This window comes from Cucurbita pepo, chromosome LG17 (genome assembly GCF_002806865.2).
Source record: "Cucurbita pepo subsp. pepo cultivar mu-cu-16 chromosome LG17, ASM280686v2, whole genome shotgun sequence".
NCBI lineage: Eukaryota > Viridiplantae > Streptophyta > Magnoliopsida > Cucurbitales > Cucurbitaceae > Cucurbita > Cucurbita pepo.
In genome coordinates, this window is record NC_036654.1 from 8,216,893 (window position 1) to 8,234,867 (window position 17,975).

The window sequence follows — 17,975 nt, forward strand, 5'->3', positions numbered from 1 at the left end:
CACTTAAATTCCGAAGAATCAAGTTTCCAATGGGTTTTTCGCGGGATCAGGGTCGGGATTAGGGATGAAGAATGTAATCTTCGTCCCCGACCCTGTTTAACTAGTCTGGAAATTAAAATCTCTCCTCGCTTCCACCCTATTCCCCATTTAAAAGGGGACGTTTTGCTTCGTTTTAGATGAACCCGACGGGTTAAATGACCATCTCTATCCTCATAGAATAAACGGGAATGATGGTATAGGAGGACATACATTTTATATCCGTACATTAATTATGTCAAGTTGCATGGTTTTTAAAAATGTTTAGTTAACTTAAAGTTTCAAATCATTCTCAAAGTCTTTGCTAATTAGTTGGCTACAACTATTTGTTTGAAAAAGCAAGCAAATGGCGTTTAAATTGCTGGTCTTTACGTTTCTTTATCAGCAAATGATGCATTTCCTCTCCTTTTTGCTTCTCTTGCAGGCAACCGTGTTTAATTGATAATGTTGTTCGTTTATTAAGCATGTATTTACGATTTTACCCTTTTCCCGCTCGTATGATATTGTTAATCTAGGTTATCGTTGGTGTCACTGTGATAAGAAATCTCGAGGACGATATGGAAAAAATGTTACTAGAGTTTTTAGGGTACGACTAGATAACGGCACAAGCCCACTAATAGTAGATATTGTCTGGGAGAGGTTTCCACACCCTTGTAAATAATGCTTCGTTCTCTTCCCAACCGATGTGAGATCTCAAAATCCACCACGTTTGAGACTCGGTGTCCTTGCTGGCACACTGTCTCGTGTCCACCCCCCTTCGAGGCTCAGCCTCATCGCTAGCATATCGCCTGGTGTCTGGCTCTAATACCATTTATAACGGCTCAAACCCACCGCTAGTTGATATTGTTCTCTCTGGGCTTTCTCTTTCAAACTTCCCCTCAAGGTTTTTAAAATGCGTATGCTAGTGAGAGGTTTCCACACCCTTATAAAGAATGCTCCGTTCTCCTCCCCAACAGATAAGAAACTCACACTACCACTACATCATACGACATTTGGCGTTACACATTTACAAAGCTAACCCATGTTCAGCTTCTGACAGATATTGTCCTCTGTGGGTTTCCCCTCAAGGTTTTTAACACCCTTATAAATTATACTTCGTTATCTTTCCAACCGATGTGGGATCTCAAAATCCACCCCCTTCGAGACTCAGCGTCCTTGTTGGCACACTGTCTCGTGTCCACCCCCCTTCAAGGCTCAGCCTCCTCGTTGGCACATTGTCTAGTGTCTGGTTGTAATTCCATTTATAACGGCCCAAGTCCACCGCTAGCTGATATTGTTCTCTTTGGGCTTTTCCTTTCGAACTTCCTCTCAAGGTTTTTAAAATGTGTATGCTAGTGAGAGGTTTCCACACCCTCGTAAACAATGTTTCGTTCTCCTCCTCAATCGATGTGGAATCTCACACTACCACTACATCATACGACACTTGGCGTTACACATTCACAAAGCTAACCCATGTTCAGTTTCTGACTTGTCCTCTGTGGGTTTCCCCTCAAGGTTTTTAACACTCTTATAAATTATACTTCGTTCTCTTCTCAACCGATGTAGGATCTCAAAATCCACCCCCTTCGAGACTCAGCGTCTTTGTTGGCACACTGTCTTGTGTCCACCCCCCTTCAAGGCTTAGCCTCCTCGTTGGCACATCGTCTAGTGTCTGGTTGTAATGCCATTTATAACCGCCCAAATCCACCGGTAGCTAATATTGTTCTCTCTGAGCTTTCCCTTTCGAACTTCCCCTCAAAGTTTTTAAAACGCTTATGCTAGTGAGAGGTTTCCACACCTTTATAAACAATGTTTCGTTCTCCTCCCCAACCGATAAGGAACTCACACTACCACTACACCATATGACCCTTGGCTCTACACATTTACAAAGCTAACCCATGTTCGACTCCTGATAAAGCTGAGAGTGATTTGAATTTCTGACCTCTCGATAGATGTTATGCATCTTAATTAGTCAAGTTATATTTAGATTAACAAACAAAACGCGCAAGTTCTTGACTTTTGGTGATAATCGAGTCGATAATGAAGTTTGTTTTTGTGTTTTTATACGAAAAATCGATGTGTTTAGTCAAACAAACTCCATGATTAGATGTTGATGGAGATTAATTAAGAAACAAGTTGTGTTTAATTAGCACGCTGATGCGACATATTTTCTGTCTGTGCTAACTTTAAGAAACACCAATCAACCATGGTGGAAGCTTGTTCGGGTGTCACAAGACGAGCCATCTCTGCTATTTTTTTCTGTTCCGACTATAGTCATATTCCTCTACTTGATCTGTCTTTGTTCTCGTTCGTGAAAAGTTGTGCAACCTTCAGTTCACGAATAGTAGCGAGCCTCTCTCCGAGACAGTGTCTAAACCGTTACGTCTTTCGTGCAGGTTAAAATTTACCCGAGAAGGAAGTACTAAGCCTCTTCTAGACTATTAGAATGGTTATAAAGCCAATGCACCAAATGGCAAACAACGTTGGAGCAAGCAGTCTAAATCAGTCTCCTATTAACAACTTCTAGCTTTTGTCGTGATCTTCAAACAATTGGCCACCAAATTAGGGTTTTATTCCTCGTTGTTCTTCTCCTATAATTGTTTACTCGTTTATAGGTCCCGCTCGAGAGAAAAACGAAGCATTTCTTATAAAGGCGTGAAAACTTTTTTTTCTAGTATACGCGTTTTAAAACTGCGAGACTAACAGAGACACATAACGGATCAAAACGAATAATATCTGCTAGCGGTGAACTTGAGCTGTTATAAAAATCGAGCTGGATGACATCAGTAGAAATGTCGAGAAGAAAAAGGGAGAGAGATGAATGATTTGATGATATTTTATGAGTGAAAGAAAGTGACGTCATTCTACTTTATTTAGGGTTTGGGATTTTTTTTTTTTTTAATAATTTTTCCCACTTATGGAACCAATCATTTGACTCATCATATACCCTACTTTTTCTACATATTTTTTATTTAAAAAACTAAAATTAAAAAAAAATAAAATAAAGTCTCGATAGGAGTGTACCTTGCTCGGAAGACTCGAGTATATGATATTGTGTGTGAATATGACTCAGAAGCTCGGTGTAGGACTTCTGTTTCATAAACCGACCTTCGAAAGGGTTAGCAACCACATAGATATACTATGAATGACACACTCGAAACATTACGGTCTTATTTTAAATATCAAAGTTATTGAAATTTAATTAATGGGTTGAGACTTTTTTTTCTTTTGGGTCGGGGTGTACACGGGTTACGTTAAAAATCTTTTAAATCAACTCGAAATTTTATGTAAGGTAAGGGTTAGATTGACCCGACCAAAAAACGTCAACCCATGAACCCTGAATTTTTCGATATTTAAAAAATTCAACCCAACTTAAACCGAGAAAAATTTAACCCAACTCAACTTTTATAATTTAGGTTGGATACTTCGAGTCGGTTCGATTCTCGAACCATTTGAACACCTTTAATACTTGTTTTGGAATCGGTTACAATCTTTTCTTGCCCGCTTATTTATTTATTTTTGTCATTTTCTTTAATGTTTACGAAGGAATAATAAACCTCTTGATACCATTATATTCTTTATAAAAATTAATAACATTTAAAAATAAATATATTAAAAATAAATTAATAACAACCTGAATCAATACAACCCAATATTTTTACGGTCCGGTCGGATTGAGTTACAATCCAGTTAAAAAAAATTAATCTAAAAAATGAAATGAAAGGGTTGATGTTATGTAACTTCAAGCAACCAATAAATAACAATTAGAGCTTATATTATATTATATCCTAAAGTTTAATGCACCATTAATTAAATTATACGAGCATATATTGTCACACATCGTGTATGCTTTCAACTAAAGAAAAAAAAATTGATTTTTGTTTTATTCTTTTAAGATTCCTTTGTTGTTATCTAAAATAAAGATGGTCTAACTTATTGTATAATATTAAATATATGTTTTATTTTACAATATCAATCATTATTAATATCATGTAATACAAATCATATTATTAAATACTATATAATAATGGGTTGCTACCATTGGTCGATATAATAAAATTAAAAAATTAAATATATTTTAACTTTATAGGAAAATTTTAAATTAATTAAATAAATATTGTTTATTGAAATGTCACACTTAGATGACCATGATTTTTTTTTATTATTAATTTTGATATATTTTTATGAAAATGTTAAATTTATTTAAAATATTTTTTAATAATAACCTTTCAAAAATACCTTCGAACTTTAAAAAAATTCCATTAATACCCTTTAATTTCTTAAAAATTTTTAAAATAATTTTTTTAAAAATATAACGGAGTATTTTTTATTAATTTAACCTAAAATAAAATAAAAAATACTCGATAATTATTATTCAAAATGGTCAACAAACAGGCTTTTTATGTTCTCCATAAGAAAGCATGGACATAACCCTTTTCACAGCCAAAGAAGCCCCCACAATCTTTTTCAGCCAAAGCCATGATCATCGTCATCGTCATCGTCTTCATCGTGTTCGGTTCCCCAATTTAGCCATGCAAAGCTCCACCAGCCAGTCGTCGGAGTACTCACTCGACCACTCTCCGCCCGCCGCTGCTGGAAAATGGTCCTCCACCCTTCTCAACGAGTGTGCTCGAGCTATCTCCGACAAAGACTCCAACAAAATCCACCATCTTCTTTGGATGTTGAACGAGCTCGCCTCCCCGTACGGCGACTCCGATCAGAAATTGGCTTATTACTTCTTGCAAGCTCTCTTTTGCAGAGCTACCGAAACCGGCCTCACTTGCTACAAAACCCTCGTCACCGTTTCCGAGAAGAATTACTCCTTCGACTCCGCTCTCAAGCTCATCCTCAAGTTTCAAGAGGTAACCGTCTAAAATCATCACTAAACTCAAAAGTTTAGCTTCGATTTATAACAAAATTAGAATACCGAAACGTTAATTCAAAAATTTAAGTTGATGGGTTATAGCAAAATTTAATTTTTTTTCTTTCTTTAGGTAAGTCCGTGGATGACATTCGGGCACGTGGCATCGAACGGAGCAATTCTCGAAGCTCTCGAGCGAGAAACGAAGCTACATATCATCGACATAAGCGACACCCTTTGCACCCAATGGCCAACACTATTAGAATCGCTAGCTACACGCAATGATGACACTCCACATCTCAAGCTCACGGTGGTATCAACAACAACAAAGGTGAAGTCTTTAATGAAGGAAATAGGGCAAAGAATGGAGAAATTCGCAAGGCTAATGGGAGTCCCTTTCGAGTTCAATCCCATAACGAATCTTAACCAATTAAGCGACCTCGAGAACGAAGCTCTCAAAGTAGAAGAAGACGAAGCCATCGCTATAAATTGCAATGGAGCTTTAAGAACGGTAAAAATCGAGGAGAGAAACGCTGTGATTTCAATGTTGAAATCGTTAAAGCCTCGAGTTTTGACAATTGTTGAAGAAGAAGCTGATTTCATAAGCTCGAAAAATAAGTTTTTGAGCTGTTTCGATGAGTGTCTTAGATTTTACACGCTCTACTTCGAGATGTTGGAAGAGAGCTTTGAAGCAACGAGTAATGAGAAATTGGGTTTAGAAAGAGAGTGTTCGAGAAATATTGTGAGGCTCTTGGGGTGTGGTAATGAAACCGAACTCGAACGAGAGTTAACGAGCGAGAGAAGAGAAAAGGGAAAGCAATGGAGCGAAAGGCTTGAAGAACGAGGTTTTTCATCGGCTCGATTTTGTGACGATGTGATGGACGACGTTAAGGCTTTGCTCAAAAGGTATAAACCCGGTTGGGCGTTGATGCATCGGACCGGTGCTATCGACACGAACCGAGATGAAGAAGAAGGTGGTGATGATTCGAGTGGAATTTATTTGACATGGAAGGAAGAACCAGTGGTGTGGATTTCAGCATGGAAACCCTAGAGGGACTTTTTTTTTTTTTTTTTTTTTTTTTTTTTTTTTTTTTTTTTTTTTTTTTTNTTTTTTTTTTTTTTTTTTTTTTGGTTAAGCAATGAAAATGTTAAATAAAATTGTTGTCCAAATTTGACTTTTGAAAATTTCGGATTGAAACTTTAACTATCGAAACAAAAGATCTGAGCTTTGCGTACTCGATGCAACATCTTCTAGATTTCGATAGAGACAATTGTATCCGTTTGAAAGAGAAGGGTACCGGGAGGGAAGATGTAACGACCCAGATCCACCGCTAGCAGATATTGTCCTCTTTGGGCTTTCCCTTTCGGGCGTCCCCTCGAGACTTTAAAACGCGTCTTCTAGGGGAAGGTTTCCACACCCTTACAAGTAGTAGTTTGTTCTCCTCCCCAACCACTGTGGGACATCACAGAAGAATCTAGCTTAACAGACAAGATCTATGGCTAGAACTCAGAAAGTGGCTGAAGATCGTTCGAAAGCAAGTAGCTGAGACCCTGATTCAATCGACGGTTCGTGAAGAGATAAACCACCAAAAATAGGCAAGAGCTAGCTGAGCTTCGAGATTACGTAGGTTATTTTGTAGCTAAAACTAAGTGAAAAGACATTGAATGTTTTATGGTTGGATTTATCAGCTTGGGAGGTGGGAAAACAACATCCATATGTGTATTCTTCAATTATTCGTTTTGACATGTCGGTGGGTTCTTCAAGAACGTAAGGCACGGATTCAACAAACGTCCCGCACCCGAGTGCACGGAATCGGAAAGAGGTTAGGGGTGAAGGGTCCAAGGGGAAGAGGTTGAAGCACAAGTGTAGTGAGTTGATCCCATGTTTGGGTGTTGGTCCATTGATAGGAATAGCATATTTTTTGGTTGAATTACCACACATTTGTACTGCCTTTAGCCTAACATTTCATGGTGGGAAACCAACTTTTTGTAGCTTTCTTTTGAGATAAGGATTGGGTACTTCCACCTGCCCTTTCCCCACTTACCTTTGGCGTGGCTCGTCAAACGGTATCATGTTTACAAGTCTTCTAGCGGTGGGCTTGGACTCTTCCATCTTCATTCTAAGAATATGAGAAGGCAACCCTAATTCTTATCCCAACGATTGAACCTTTTGTTTTTAGCAAGAACCCTTGAATCAAATAATTAACACCTCCTAAATTTGGATCAATCAACAGATAAGGCTAGAATTAAATTACCTCCTACGATCCAAGATCTACAAGCAAGATTTGTAACCTTGTTCTAAATTGAGTCACTCCACAATCTAACTTGATCAAGACTTAATTGAATGGCTCGGGGTGCAATTCTACCACAATAATTGCTTTAAACTTAGAAATGACAAATATGATGTTCGGATTTTTTAAGGGAAACGTCTCAATTTGAGATCTGAATTACATGGATCAACGAATTTGAATTTTACATAACATATTGTGGGTATTTATAGTCTCCCGACAAAAGACAAAAGACGTTTGTGGACGAGATTTATTCTCGATCCCCTTTAATATCCACTGATAATAAGTCAATTTGACCCTTTGACTTTTATAAATTAAAAATAGTTATTTTTAACCCATGTTGATGTGCTTGAGTCACTAATGCGACAAGTTTAAAATCAATTGAGCTCTCCGCTCGTAGGTTCGAATATGTTAGAATATGTTGTCCTCTTTGAGATTTTCCTTCTGAGTTTCCCCTCGAGGTTTGAAAACGCATCTGTTAGGGAGAGATTTTCTACACTCTTATGAGTAGTAATGCTTAACGAGTTCGGGTTGGCCTTTGGGATTTTGGTCCGAGACATATTAGGTCAAATCTGTCCTCGTTTTTAGATGTTTTTGGCTGATTTTTAGTTAACTAGATTCGTCTTGAAGAGCTCGGTAACTTGTTTGCTGACATCTAAAGCTATCGTGGGCAATCGAAGAAGATAGTACATCGTTATATTATATTATTTATAATCCTTCAACGTTTAATGTAGATTATTTTTTTTAATTAAATTTATGTTTATTATATTAAATTTCAAAATATAATAGATTTTTATATTATATTCATAATAAATTTGTTAAAAATATTAGTTAAATAAAATAAAAAAATAGGAGGTCAGATGGGCTTGGCTTGGGCCTCTTTATCATTTGGGCCCATTTGCCACGTGTGCAGTTTAATTAAATCTATTTATATAATCAAATATAGTTTAATTGGATTAATTTGTGACACGTGCTAATTTATAACAAAGTAAATGATTTAATTAAAGTTGCCTATTTTTATTTTTATTTTTTAAATGGGTTTTTTTTTTTTTTTTTTTTTTGAAAAATGAATTTTAATTTTAAATTGTATCAAATTTTTTATTTCAATAAATTAAAATTAACTAAGTGTTAGGCTTGGTAATTAAAGAGAGTGTCAAGGGACAAAACTGTAAATGAACATAATTGAGTAATAGCTATATTCTTTGCCCGCCCCCTTGAACTAGAATTAGGGTTTGTGAAGGGGTTTCAGCTTCGCTACACTCAGGAAGGCGCCTACTCTGTTCTTCACGGAAAATGGTACTGATTCCTAATTTCACTGGATTTTCTTTGTGTTTTCTCTGCTTGTAATCATTTGAACATAGTAGAATTAAGGATTTTTCCCTATTTGTTATCATTTTAATGGTAGGTTAAGTTAAATAAATTTCAATTTACTTCTGTTTGGACTGAAATTTGATGAATAAGGTCAAGGAATTTTCATCAGTTGCATGATTCTGCTCTGTTTTGTTGAGTGTATCTTATTTATTCATATCGTTGTTGGAAGATTCTGTTGTTTTACCTTCGCATTCTCATAGATGAAGTGTTTACTTTTTAATTTTTGTAATATTCGTTCCGATCCATTCCTTTTCGTTCTTTATTAGTTTTGTAGGTTGGATCATTTGACTTGTGCAATTGAAAGGGCATCAGATCTCAAACTTACTTAACGAATTAACGAACGCAATTATGTTGTATGCTATATATCTATTCGTCAATTTCTTTGTGAGAGTACACGTGAAGATTTCTAGTTCTTTGGAAGAATATTAATGAAACATAGATTTCTTTTGTAGAGTACATGTAAAAATTTCAACTTGTGTTCTTTGTACTGAAACTTGATAATGTGGTGAAGGAAATTGTTATTGGCTTCAAGTCTCAGCTTTGATTTTTAGTCATCTGGATTTTACATTAACTTTTAGTGTTATGGGTTGGGTTTAGAGGTATAGGTGTTCTTGAAGCTTTTTTGGCTAAGGTTTAGAGGTATTCAAGTAATTATTTGAGATTCTGGGACTGTTGGGTGGCCTCACTCATTTGCAAATCTTAATTTTGTGTTATGTTATGATCGATTCTTACTCTTTTTATTCCATAATTCATTGTGCAGCCGAAGCAAATTAACGAGATCAAAGATTTCCTTCTCACTGCCAGAAGGAAGGATGCTCGCTCTGTGAAAATCAAGAGAAGCAAGGATGTGGTGAAGTTCAAAGTTCGATGCTCCAAGTATCTTTATACTCTCTGTGTTTTCGACTCCGAGAAGGCAGAAAAGTTGAAGCAGTCTCTTCCACCAGGTTAACTTTTTGAACCACTACAGTTGCAATTACTTAAAACAATTTCATGCACATAATTATCAGTACATTAGAATGGTTTAAATTCATATCATAAGGTATTTATGTCTGACCATAATTCGGAACCCGAAGACCAAGATCACATATAGGTGCTTCTATCATTTGCTGTTGTCGTCATTAATCTCCTAAATACATTTCTCATTTCACTTATCCTCCGCATCGTCGTTATCTCACCGATCTCTTCAAAAATTCTGTTATTAGTCTTGTATTTACCCCTCACTAATCCACGTCTCTGTAAATACTTTTGCGTATTTCCTGATAACTTTCTTGGATTCTGTAACGACCCTAGATTTTATATTGTTTTCAAGAAATTCATGAGTTCAATAAGTTGTCCATTGAATCTACTCTACTCACCAAAGCCTTTGTTTTGTGATCCTAACATGATTACTGAGACCTGACATTTATTTTACTGATTGTTGATCAGGTTTGAGTGTGCAAGATCTGTGAAAATATGTTGGGTTAGAGCCTGACAGCAAGAAGAGGACCAAAGTTTTTGTTTTAGTTGAAGTTTTTTTTGTCCAAGTATTAGGGAAATACATACATTTGAAAGTGGATTGAGTTTATTATGTGATTCCCAGTTGATGTTTCAGTAAAATTATGTACTCTTGATGTGATTCCCAGTTTTGGTTCCACCAAACAGCTTCAAAAAATCTGCCTTTAAATTATAAGAACCCTTCCCACTTAAATTTAAATTCTACTCCTAATATATATATATATATATATATATATATATATATATTTATAATAAAATAAATCTACAATTTTTTTTTTTTTTTAAAAAAACAAACTTTAATATAGTTTTTATCTAAATTATATTGGCATGGATTTATTTGTTTAAAATATAATTTGGTGAGGGCTGCAAATTATTTATTTGAGTTTAAAATATAATTTGGTTATTTAATTGGATTTATTTGTTTAAAATATAATTTTTGGTTATTTATTTGAGTTTAAAATATAAATTTGATTATTTGAGTTTAAAATATAATTTGGTTATTTAATTGGATTTATTTGTTTAAAATATAATCTGGTTATTTATTTGAGTTTAAAATATAAATTTGATTATTTGAGTTTAAAATATAATTTGGTTATTTAATTATTTATTTGAGTTTAAAATATAGTTTGGTTATTTATTTGAGTTTAAAATATAAAATTATTTATTTGAGTTTAAAATATAAATTTGGTTATTTATTTGAGTTTAAAATATAAATTTGGTTATTTATTTGAGTTTAAAATATAAATTTGGTTGTTTATTTGAGTTTAAAATATAATTTGGTTGTTTATTTGAGTTTAAAATATAATTTGGTGAATTAGAGTAAATTATTTATTTATTTTCTTTTTAAATAACAAAATTCAGAGTTAAAATAAATTAAAAAGAAATTAAAAAACAGTTTGAACGGTAGACCAAGTTTTAGATATTGAATTTAGATTTTGCTTATATAATTTTTTTTAATAATAATAATAATAATAAATAGAAAATTGTATTTTGGGCCATTATATTTGAAGCCCAGCTCAGCCCAGCCCAAGTTGTTTCATAGTACCTATAAATACAAAGCTATGAAAATTAGGGCTATTTGAATTTGGAGCGTCCACAAGTCGGCATTCGTTAGTTCTTGTCGCAATGGTAACTCGCAAACTCCCTGCTTCCCAACTTCATGGATTTCATTGTTCACAGTTTTTATATACTCAATCCATGTTTGATTTTTGTTCCTGAATTCATTTGAGCCATACAATTACCGCTTTTTCTAGTGTACTGTTTGTGCTTACTCTTTCCATTTTCTTGCTTAATCTCTCTGTATTTCTCCGCCGCCGCCGATTTCTTGGCACCTTGAGTATTAACAGAAGAGAATGTATTGAGGAAACGACCTCTGTATTTATATTCTGATTAGAATGTGCAGATTATGTATTTGCTCTCTAAATCTTGTAGTTTAGAGCATTCTGTATGTTTTTCGTATCTTATGTTTTATCTCATGTCAATATGCAGCCGAAGCAAATTCATGAGATCAAAGATTTCCTTCTCACTGCAAGAAGGAAGGATGCTCGTTCCGTGAAAATCAAGAGGAGCAAAGATGTGGTGAAGTTCAAAGTTCGATGCTCCAAGTATCTGTATACTCTCTGTGTTTTCGACTCTGAGAAAGCAGACAAGTTGAAGCAATCTCTTCCACCAGGTTAGATTAACTTTTTAATGGTTAAATTAGATTAAAAGCATTTCTTAAATTGTTTGTGTTTGACTGCAATTTATTTTTAGAGCATGAGATATTGAAAGTAATTAGCACATTACTTGTAAATGGTTAAATTAGATTAAAAGCATTTCTTAAATTGTTTGTGTTTGACTGTAAATTCATAGATGCTTTTATCATTGGCATTTTGTATTAAATGATCTTTATTTTTACTGTCATCTCTAGAATTGCCAAGTGATCTGTGTAGAAATTTTGAGATGTTATTGGGTTTAATATCCCAATGTCGGCGTTTTTGTCATTTTGTGGTAGTTGTTGACATGAGAGATCAGTTGGGACTTTCTAGAATTGCCAAGTGATCTGAGCAGCAGAAGTTATGAGATGTTATTAGGTTTAATACTCCATTGTGGTTGTTTTGTAATTATTAGGTAGGCTTCATTCCATTGGATATACCCCCTTTTGTTTGTGAACTCCTATGTTCTTCCATTGTTCTCAACTAAAGTTGTTTCTTATAAGAAAAAGAAATTACTTGGTATGCTTTGCTAAAATGAGGATGAGAATGAATTCGGTCTTGATTATGCCATTTCTTCATGTCGTCCCTTGTGATCGTACAATTCCAGCCTCTGATTACTTTTCCCATTGTGCCAGGTTTGAGTGTGCAAGATCTTTGAAAGAATGGTTAAAGTTTCTCGAATGCAATCACAAGAAGACGACTAGATTTTTTTTTAATATTTTTTTATGAGATCTTTTTTGGATTTGCAGTTGTAGTGATCCATATTCCCTTCATTTCCCAGTGGGGTTTATGGAAATTTAGAATTGTTATGTCTAAGTTTATTGTGTGGAAACTATCTTACCCTTGCACTGTTTCTTTAACCAACATTAGCTTTGATAAGCTCAGCCTTTTTTTTTTTTTTTTTTTTTTTTTTTTTTTTTTTTTTTTTTTTTTTTTTTNGGCATGTTTTTGCAAATGATTCAACCACAATCATGAATTGAAACTTATGCAACCCAATTCAATGGTTGATTCAGGAATGGATGGTTTTTTAGCTATACTTTTAGGGGATTTGTGTTTTGCGAATCGAAATTTTAGCTGTTCATGATCATCTCGAATCGAGTATGAATCATGGTGTCGAGTATACCTAACATGGTTGGTTGCACATGCTTATGTGTGTACAAATTCCTTGAGGGTTTTTAAACTTTAGATCCTTTTTTCCTTTTTTCTTACTTACCTTGGTCACAAACTTTATTATTTAGTAAACAATGTGATATGTATGTATGTATGTATGTGTATACATGTGTATATGTATATGTATATATATATATATACTACTTTTAAAAGAGGTATGGATATTTTAAAAATAAATGGCCATTATATTTTATACTATAGTCTTCAAAAAAAAATGGAACCCACGAGCCATTGATGGGGTTAGTTAAGAAGTGGGACTCACTGCGACTTTAAATGTCAGGTGTTGCTGCTCCGTATGTGGACCCACATGCGATTGGTCTCATCATTTCACTTATTTACAATTTTACCATTTCTCTTTTTATTTTTATTTTTATTTTATTTTATTTTAAGAAGTATAAAATAAATAAACTATTTTCCTGGAAAATTGAAGTATATTTGAAAATTATTCATTGAAAAAAAATTAAAGATTTTATTTCATTTTTGCATATTTCACGTGCCTATTTTACTTTTTTCGTTTCTCGGATTTTACCCCCCTCCTATACTTATATAAACTTCTTAATGACTCCTATTCGGGTTGATTTTAGATTTTTAGCTTTAATTACTTATACTAGTATGTAATACGAACAACAATTCTTTCATTATATAGTTTCAGCCCTACTTGATGGTGATAGTTCCAGCGCCACCCTCAAATGTGACAAAATTATAGTTGACAATAAGGTCATAGCTCAACGGTCGGCATATCTTGAATTGAATAAAGACTCTTAGTTCGAAATGCAACGTATAAACTGACTTAATTTGATGAAATAAAAAGTGTTTATTAGGATAAGACTAAAGATATTGTTATTTTCTCGGCCTCAAAATATACTATCAATTTCAAATCTCGGAAACAAAATATATCATCTAGGTCAGGTCCTATTCTTTGCTTTGCATGACTAGTTTGCAGGCAAGGAGAGTTTGATGTGGTGTATAATGGAGTTCGAAAGAGATGGATGCATTGCTCCAAGACTTGTGGTCCTCGTTCAATCCAAAGAGTCTAAAAGGAGTTTTGAACCCATTTCTCTTCTCTTGTGGATGTTTTTTTTAGGATTTTTTTCCGACGAATATTTGTTCTTATGTCAACGTAGTCTTGCATTGATTGAACTATGCAGATGACTTTTCATTGAGGCACTAGGTATTTTGAGGGTCAAGACTATCTTGACAATATGGTTCAAATTAGAACGATGACTCAATGATTAACTTATTTTATGGCTTGAATTCGTGAACAAGATGATACCATTGTAAAAATATATAGAAAAGTTTTTATTCTAACATGTATACAATACTGACCGTATTCTCTCTCTCGTGATTGGTAGGAGAAATGTAGATTGTGACAACTTGAACGATACCTTTATGGTCCATGTATTGATGTGTGTTGGGCGATTCTCTCTCGTTCGTTCTATTAGCATAACATTAATTAAATTACCTCATATATTCATGTGGATGACGGTTTTTTAATGTTGAAAGAAATTTAGTGAACGACGCTTATCTCGTAACTTTCATACTTTATTATTCAAATATATGTTTCTTAATATTTACCTATTTTGGCTGGCTTTTTTAATACTAAAAGAAAACTACAATGAACAAATTGACATTTTAACTATATAATAATTATAAAAAAATAAAAATAAAAAGTTGCGTTGACTGGACGCCTCCAATTTTGACTAAATTTTTTTGACTTGCTATTAAAGTCGGTGGTCAGTTTAGTCCATCCTAGGCTGCTGCTACTGTGATCTTAATATTGTTNCAAGAAAATATTTTTTCGGGTCAAAATTTCTCTGATTGGTTTGATCTGCATGAAATTTTGAACTTCAAACATACGTTTATTATTCGCTAAAAAATCGAAAGAAAATGTTTATCTTTGAAAAGAACTAAAGGGGAAAATCTTTAGAGGATGAAAGTGTGACCAGCATAATCGGTAAGGTCAAGTTCATCGTACAAGCAATGTCTAGGAGCCCCTATATTTGTAGTGCAACGACAAATCCTTGAAGAAGCGACACAACAGAATCATACTTATAAAGTCCGGTCGAAGAAAAGAGAAAGAGACAAGTTTAGGTCAAGCCCGAGTAAGTCCTCTATTAACCGATGAGATTGCGAAAGGAGATTCCTCAAACGTTTAAAGTTTCAACCATCAAGAATTATGGAAGGAAGGCGAATCCAGTAGAATACTTGAACATCTACCTCGAGTTTATAATTTAATTTAATTTTAAAAAAATTACAAAAATGGAAAAATCTTAAATACCCCATATAGCTTGAGTTGTAAGCCAATAATTAATAAATTTTGTGACAATAAAAATTTCCCTAAAAAGATGGCTTTAAATGAGTCATTCTTTTAGTTTATCTAATGCATTTGTCACATCAACTCTTATTTCATATTATCCTATTTATTGCCTTTATTTATATTATTCTTATTTCTTTTTTTCTTTTTTTTTTTATATTTTCTTTTTGTCAAGGATCTAAGCATTATTTATAAGGGTGTAAAAGAACGTTCACTATCAACCAGTTTAAAACCTTAAAAAAAAAAAAATTTATAAGGGTGTAAAAAAACGTTCACTATCAACCAGTTTAAAACCTTTAAAAAAAAAAATTATAAGGGTGTAAAAAAACGTTCACTATCAACCAGTTTAAAACCTTTTTAAAAAAAAATAATTTATAAGGGTGTAAAAAAACGTTCACTATCAACCAGTTTAAAACCTTTAAAAAAAAAAAATTTATAAGGGTGTAAAAAAACGTTCACTATCAACCAGTTTAAAACCTTTAAAAAAAAAAATTATAAGGGTGTAAAAAAACGTTCACTATCAACCAGTTTAAAACCTTTTTAAAAAAAAATAATTTATAAGGGTGTAAAAAAACGTTCACTATCAACCAGTTTAAAACCTTTAAAAAAAAAAAAATTATAAGGGTGTAAAAAAACGTTCACTATCAACCAGTTTAAAACCTTAAAAAAAAAAAGGGAAAATCCCAAAAAATTAGTAAATTTGGACGATTACAAATTGTATCAGAAAGTTGTATTGTGACTAAATATTCATAATTAAATGATATTAAAATTTTAAAAATTACTATTATCTTCGACTTTTTATAAATATTTTAAAATTAAACTACGATTAATTTTAAAATATTTATGAAGGTCAACTATAATATAATATTTATAATTATTTATTTATTTTTTAAAAAAATTACATTTACAAATACACACGTGAAAGGGAGGAAATATTTATTTATAAATATTTAATTTATTTATTATTTTTATTTATTGCTACTCATACTATTTATTAGGTTTGAAAAATGTTTCATTTTAGCCCCTCCTATTAATATTTAGCTGGCTTATTTTATTAATAATAAATTGATGTGACTATTTTCTTTTTTTAATATATTTTTATAAATTTTAATTAATTTTCTATTGACGTGGCAAAATAGTCTCTATAAATTTTTAAATTAAATTAAACACTTTTTTTTATTTATAAAAATATTAAGAATTTTACCTAAATACTAATGTTTTTTTTAATGCACATTAAAAAAAATATTAATTTATTCTCCGAGAAATTTATGCATAGCATCTAGTGAAGCTCTTGTGAGCACGTTCCTTTTAGAGTCGGTCTAGATTAAGTGAAGTCAACTTCATAACCCTAAGTTTTTTTTTTTGATTTTTTTTTTATATAAACTTTATTTTTCAGAGCTTATGGCAAATCTACGTGTTAAAAACGGTTTTTGTGNTCTTGAGACATTTGATTATGTAATAGTCTAAGCTTATTGCTATCCGATATTATCCGCTTTGCCTCGTCAGCTTTACGATTTTAAAATGTGTTTACTAGGGAGAGGTTTACACACCTTTATATGGAATGCTCGTTTCCCTCTCTAACCGATGTGAGATCTCACAATCCACCCTTCTTGAGGGCCAGCGTATTCATAGTACATTCCTTGGTGTCTAGTTCTGATATTATTTGTAACCGCTTAAGCCCACCGCTAGTAGATATTGACCAATTTGGTCTGTTACGTATCACCCATCAACATTACGATTTTAAAACATGTCTACTAGGGAGAGATTTCCACACCCTTAATATTTCGTTTTTATCTCCAACCGACATGAGATCTCACTTATTATCTTCAAATTACAGCTATCTCAGCATAAGAATTCAGAAATCCGTGAAGCTAATATTTCGAATTTCCATCGATCAAACCTGTTTAAAAAAGACACGTCGAACACACACCCCCCCCCGACCGAACACATTTGTCGTAAAAAAAAAAAAAAAAAAAAAAAAAAAAAAAANAAAAAGATTAGTAGGGGCCCACTTACCACATGTTTGGATGTGGTAAGCATATGAGGTTTGTTTGTGGGCTTACTCAATTTATGGCCAATAAAAGAATGAAATAAATTAAAATTAAATTAAAATTTTATTATTTAAATAAAAATAATATAAATTAAAAATAAATAAATAAATAAAAGGTGTATTTTTGTGTGTGGAAGTCTCTCAATAATGAAGTGGAATGTGACTTCTTTGTGCTTCTTAGCCGACACCACTTTTTATTTATTTATTTATTTTTATTTATTTTATTTTATTTTATTTTATTTTATTTATATTTAACAACTATTGCACATGCATCCATATGCAAAATTCTCAAATACCAAGGTCAATAAAATAATCATTTCCAATTTTTTTTATTATATATTATTTGAATAAAGCGTTTCGTTCTTGAATTCTTAAATTCAATACGAACGGTTCGACAATCTGTCTTCCTGAATCGAGATAGCAAGAACCGTTCTTGAGTTATTCCTCCCAATGGCTCCTCATATTGGATAGTGATCGGTTTTTAGGTCACAAAGAACTCCAAAAGAAAAAGGAGTCGAGCCTCGATTAAGAGGAGACGTACTTTGTTCGAGAGTCCCACATCGGCTAATTTAGGGAATGATCATGGGTTTGTGATATAATCAAGGAATACTATCTCCATTGGTGTGAGACCTTTTGGGGAAGCCCAAAGTAAAGCCACGAGAGATTATGCTCAAAGTGGACAGTATCATACCATTGTGGAGAGTCGTGTTCATCTAAC

At 33.1% G+C, this 17,975-nt stretch overlaps 3 protein-coding genes across 3 annotated transcripts; all 3 read left to right on the plus strand.

The window, feature by feature from the left end:
* The first annotated feature begins 4,436 nt into the window (after positions 1–4,436).
* Positions 4,437–5,927, plus strand: LOC111779361 (protein SHORT-ROOT-like). The gene is made up of 2 exons (XM_023659515.1): positions 4,437–4,877; positions 5,010–5,927. The coding sequence occupies exons 1-2, from the start codon at positions 4,437–4,439 to the stop codon at positions 5,925–5,927; spliced, it is 1,359 nt and encodes a 452-aa protein (XP_023515283.1).
* A 2,414-nt stretch (positions 5,928–8,341) lies between these two features.
* LOC111778220 (60S ribosomal protein L38-like) lies at positions 8,342–10,156 on the plus strand. The gene is made up of 3 exons (XM_023657914.1): positions 8,342–8,460; positions 9,296–9,479; positions 9,961–10,156. Exons 1-3 carry the CDS (start codon positions 8,458–8,460, stop codon positions 9,981–9,983), a joined length of 210 nt encoding a protein of 69 aa, XP_023513682.1. The 5' UTR covers positions 8,342–8,457; the 3' UTR covers positions 9,984–10,156.
* Positions 10,157–11,106: 950 nt separating this feature from the next.
* Positions 11,107–12,620, plus strand: LOC111778240 (60S ribosomal protein L38). The gene is made up of 3 exons (XM_023657946.1): positions 11,107–11,157; positions 11,518–11,701; positions 12,359–12,620. Exons 1-3 carry the CDS (start codon positions 11,155–11,157, stop codon positions 12,379–12,381), a joined length of 210 nt encoding a protein of 69 aa, XP_023513714.1. The 5' UTR covers positions 11,107–11,154; the 3' UTR covers positions 12,382–12,620.
* Positions 12,621–17,975: the final 5,355 nt, after the last annotated feature.

Coding starts and splice junctions, on each gene's coding strand:
- LOC111779361 (XM_023659515.1), top strand. CDS start 4,437: ATGGACATAACCCTTTTCACAGCCAAAGAAGCCCCCACAATCTTTTTC. Junction 4,878..5,009: donor TCATCCTCAAGTTTCAAGAG/GTAACCGTCTAA, acceptor TTCTTTCTTTAG/GTAAGTCCGTGGATGACATT.
- LOC111778220 (XM_023657914.1), top strand. Junction 9,480..9,960: donor GAAGCAGTCTCTTCCACCAG/GTTAACTTTTTG, acceptor ATTGTTGATCAG/GTTTGAGTGTGCAAGATCTG.
- LOC111778240 (XM_023657946.1), top strand. Junction 11,702..12,358: donor GAAGCAATCTCTTCCACCAG/GTTAGATTAACT, acceptor CCATTGTGCCAG/GTTTGAGTGTGCAAGATCTT.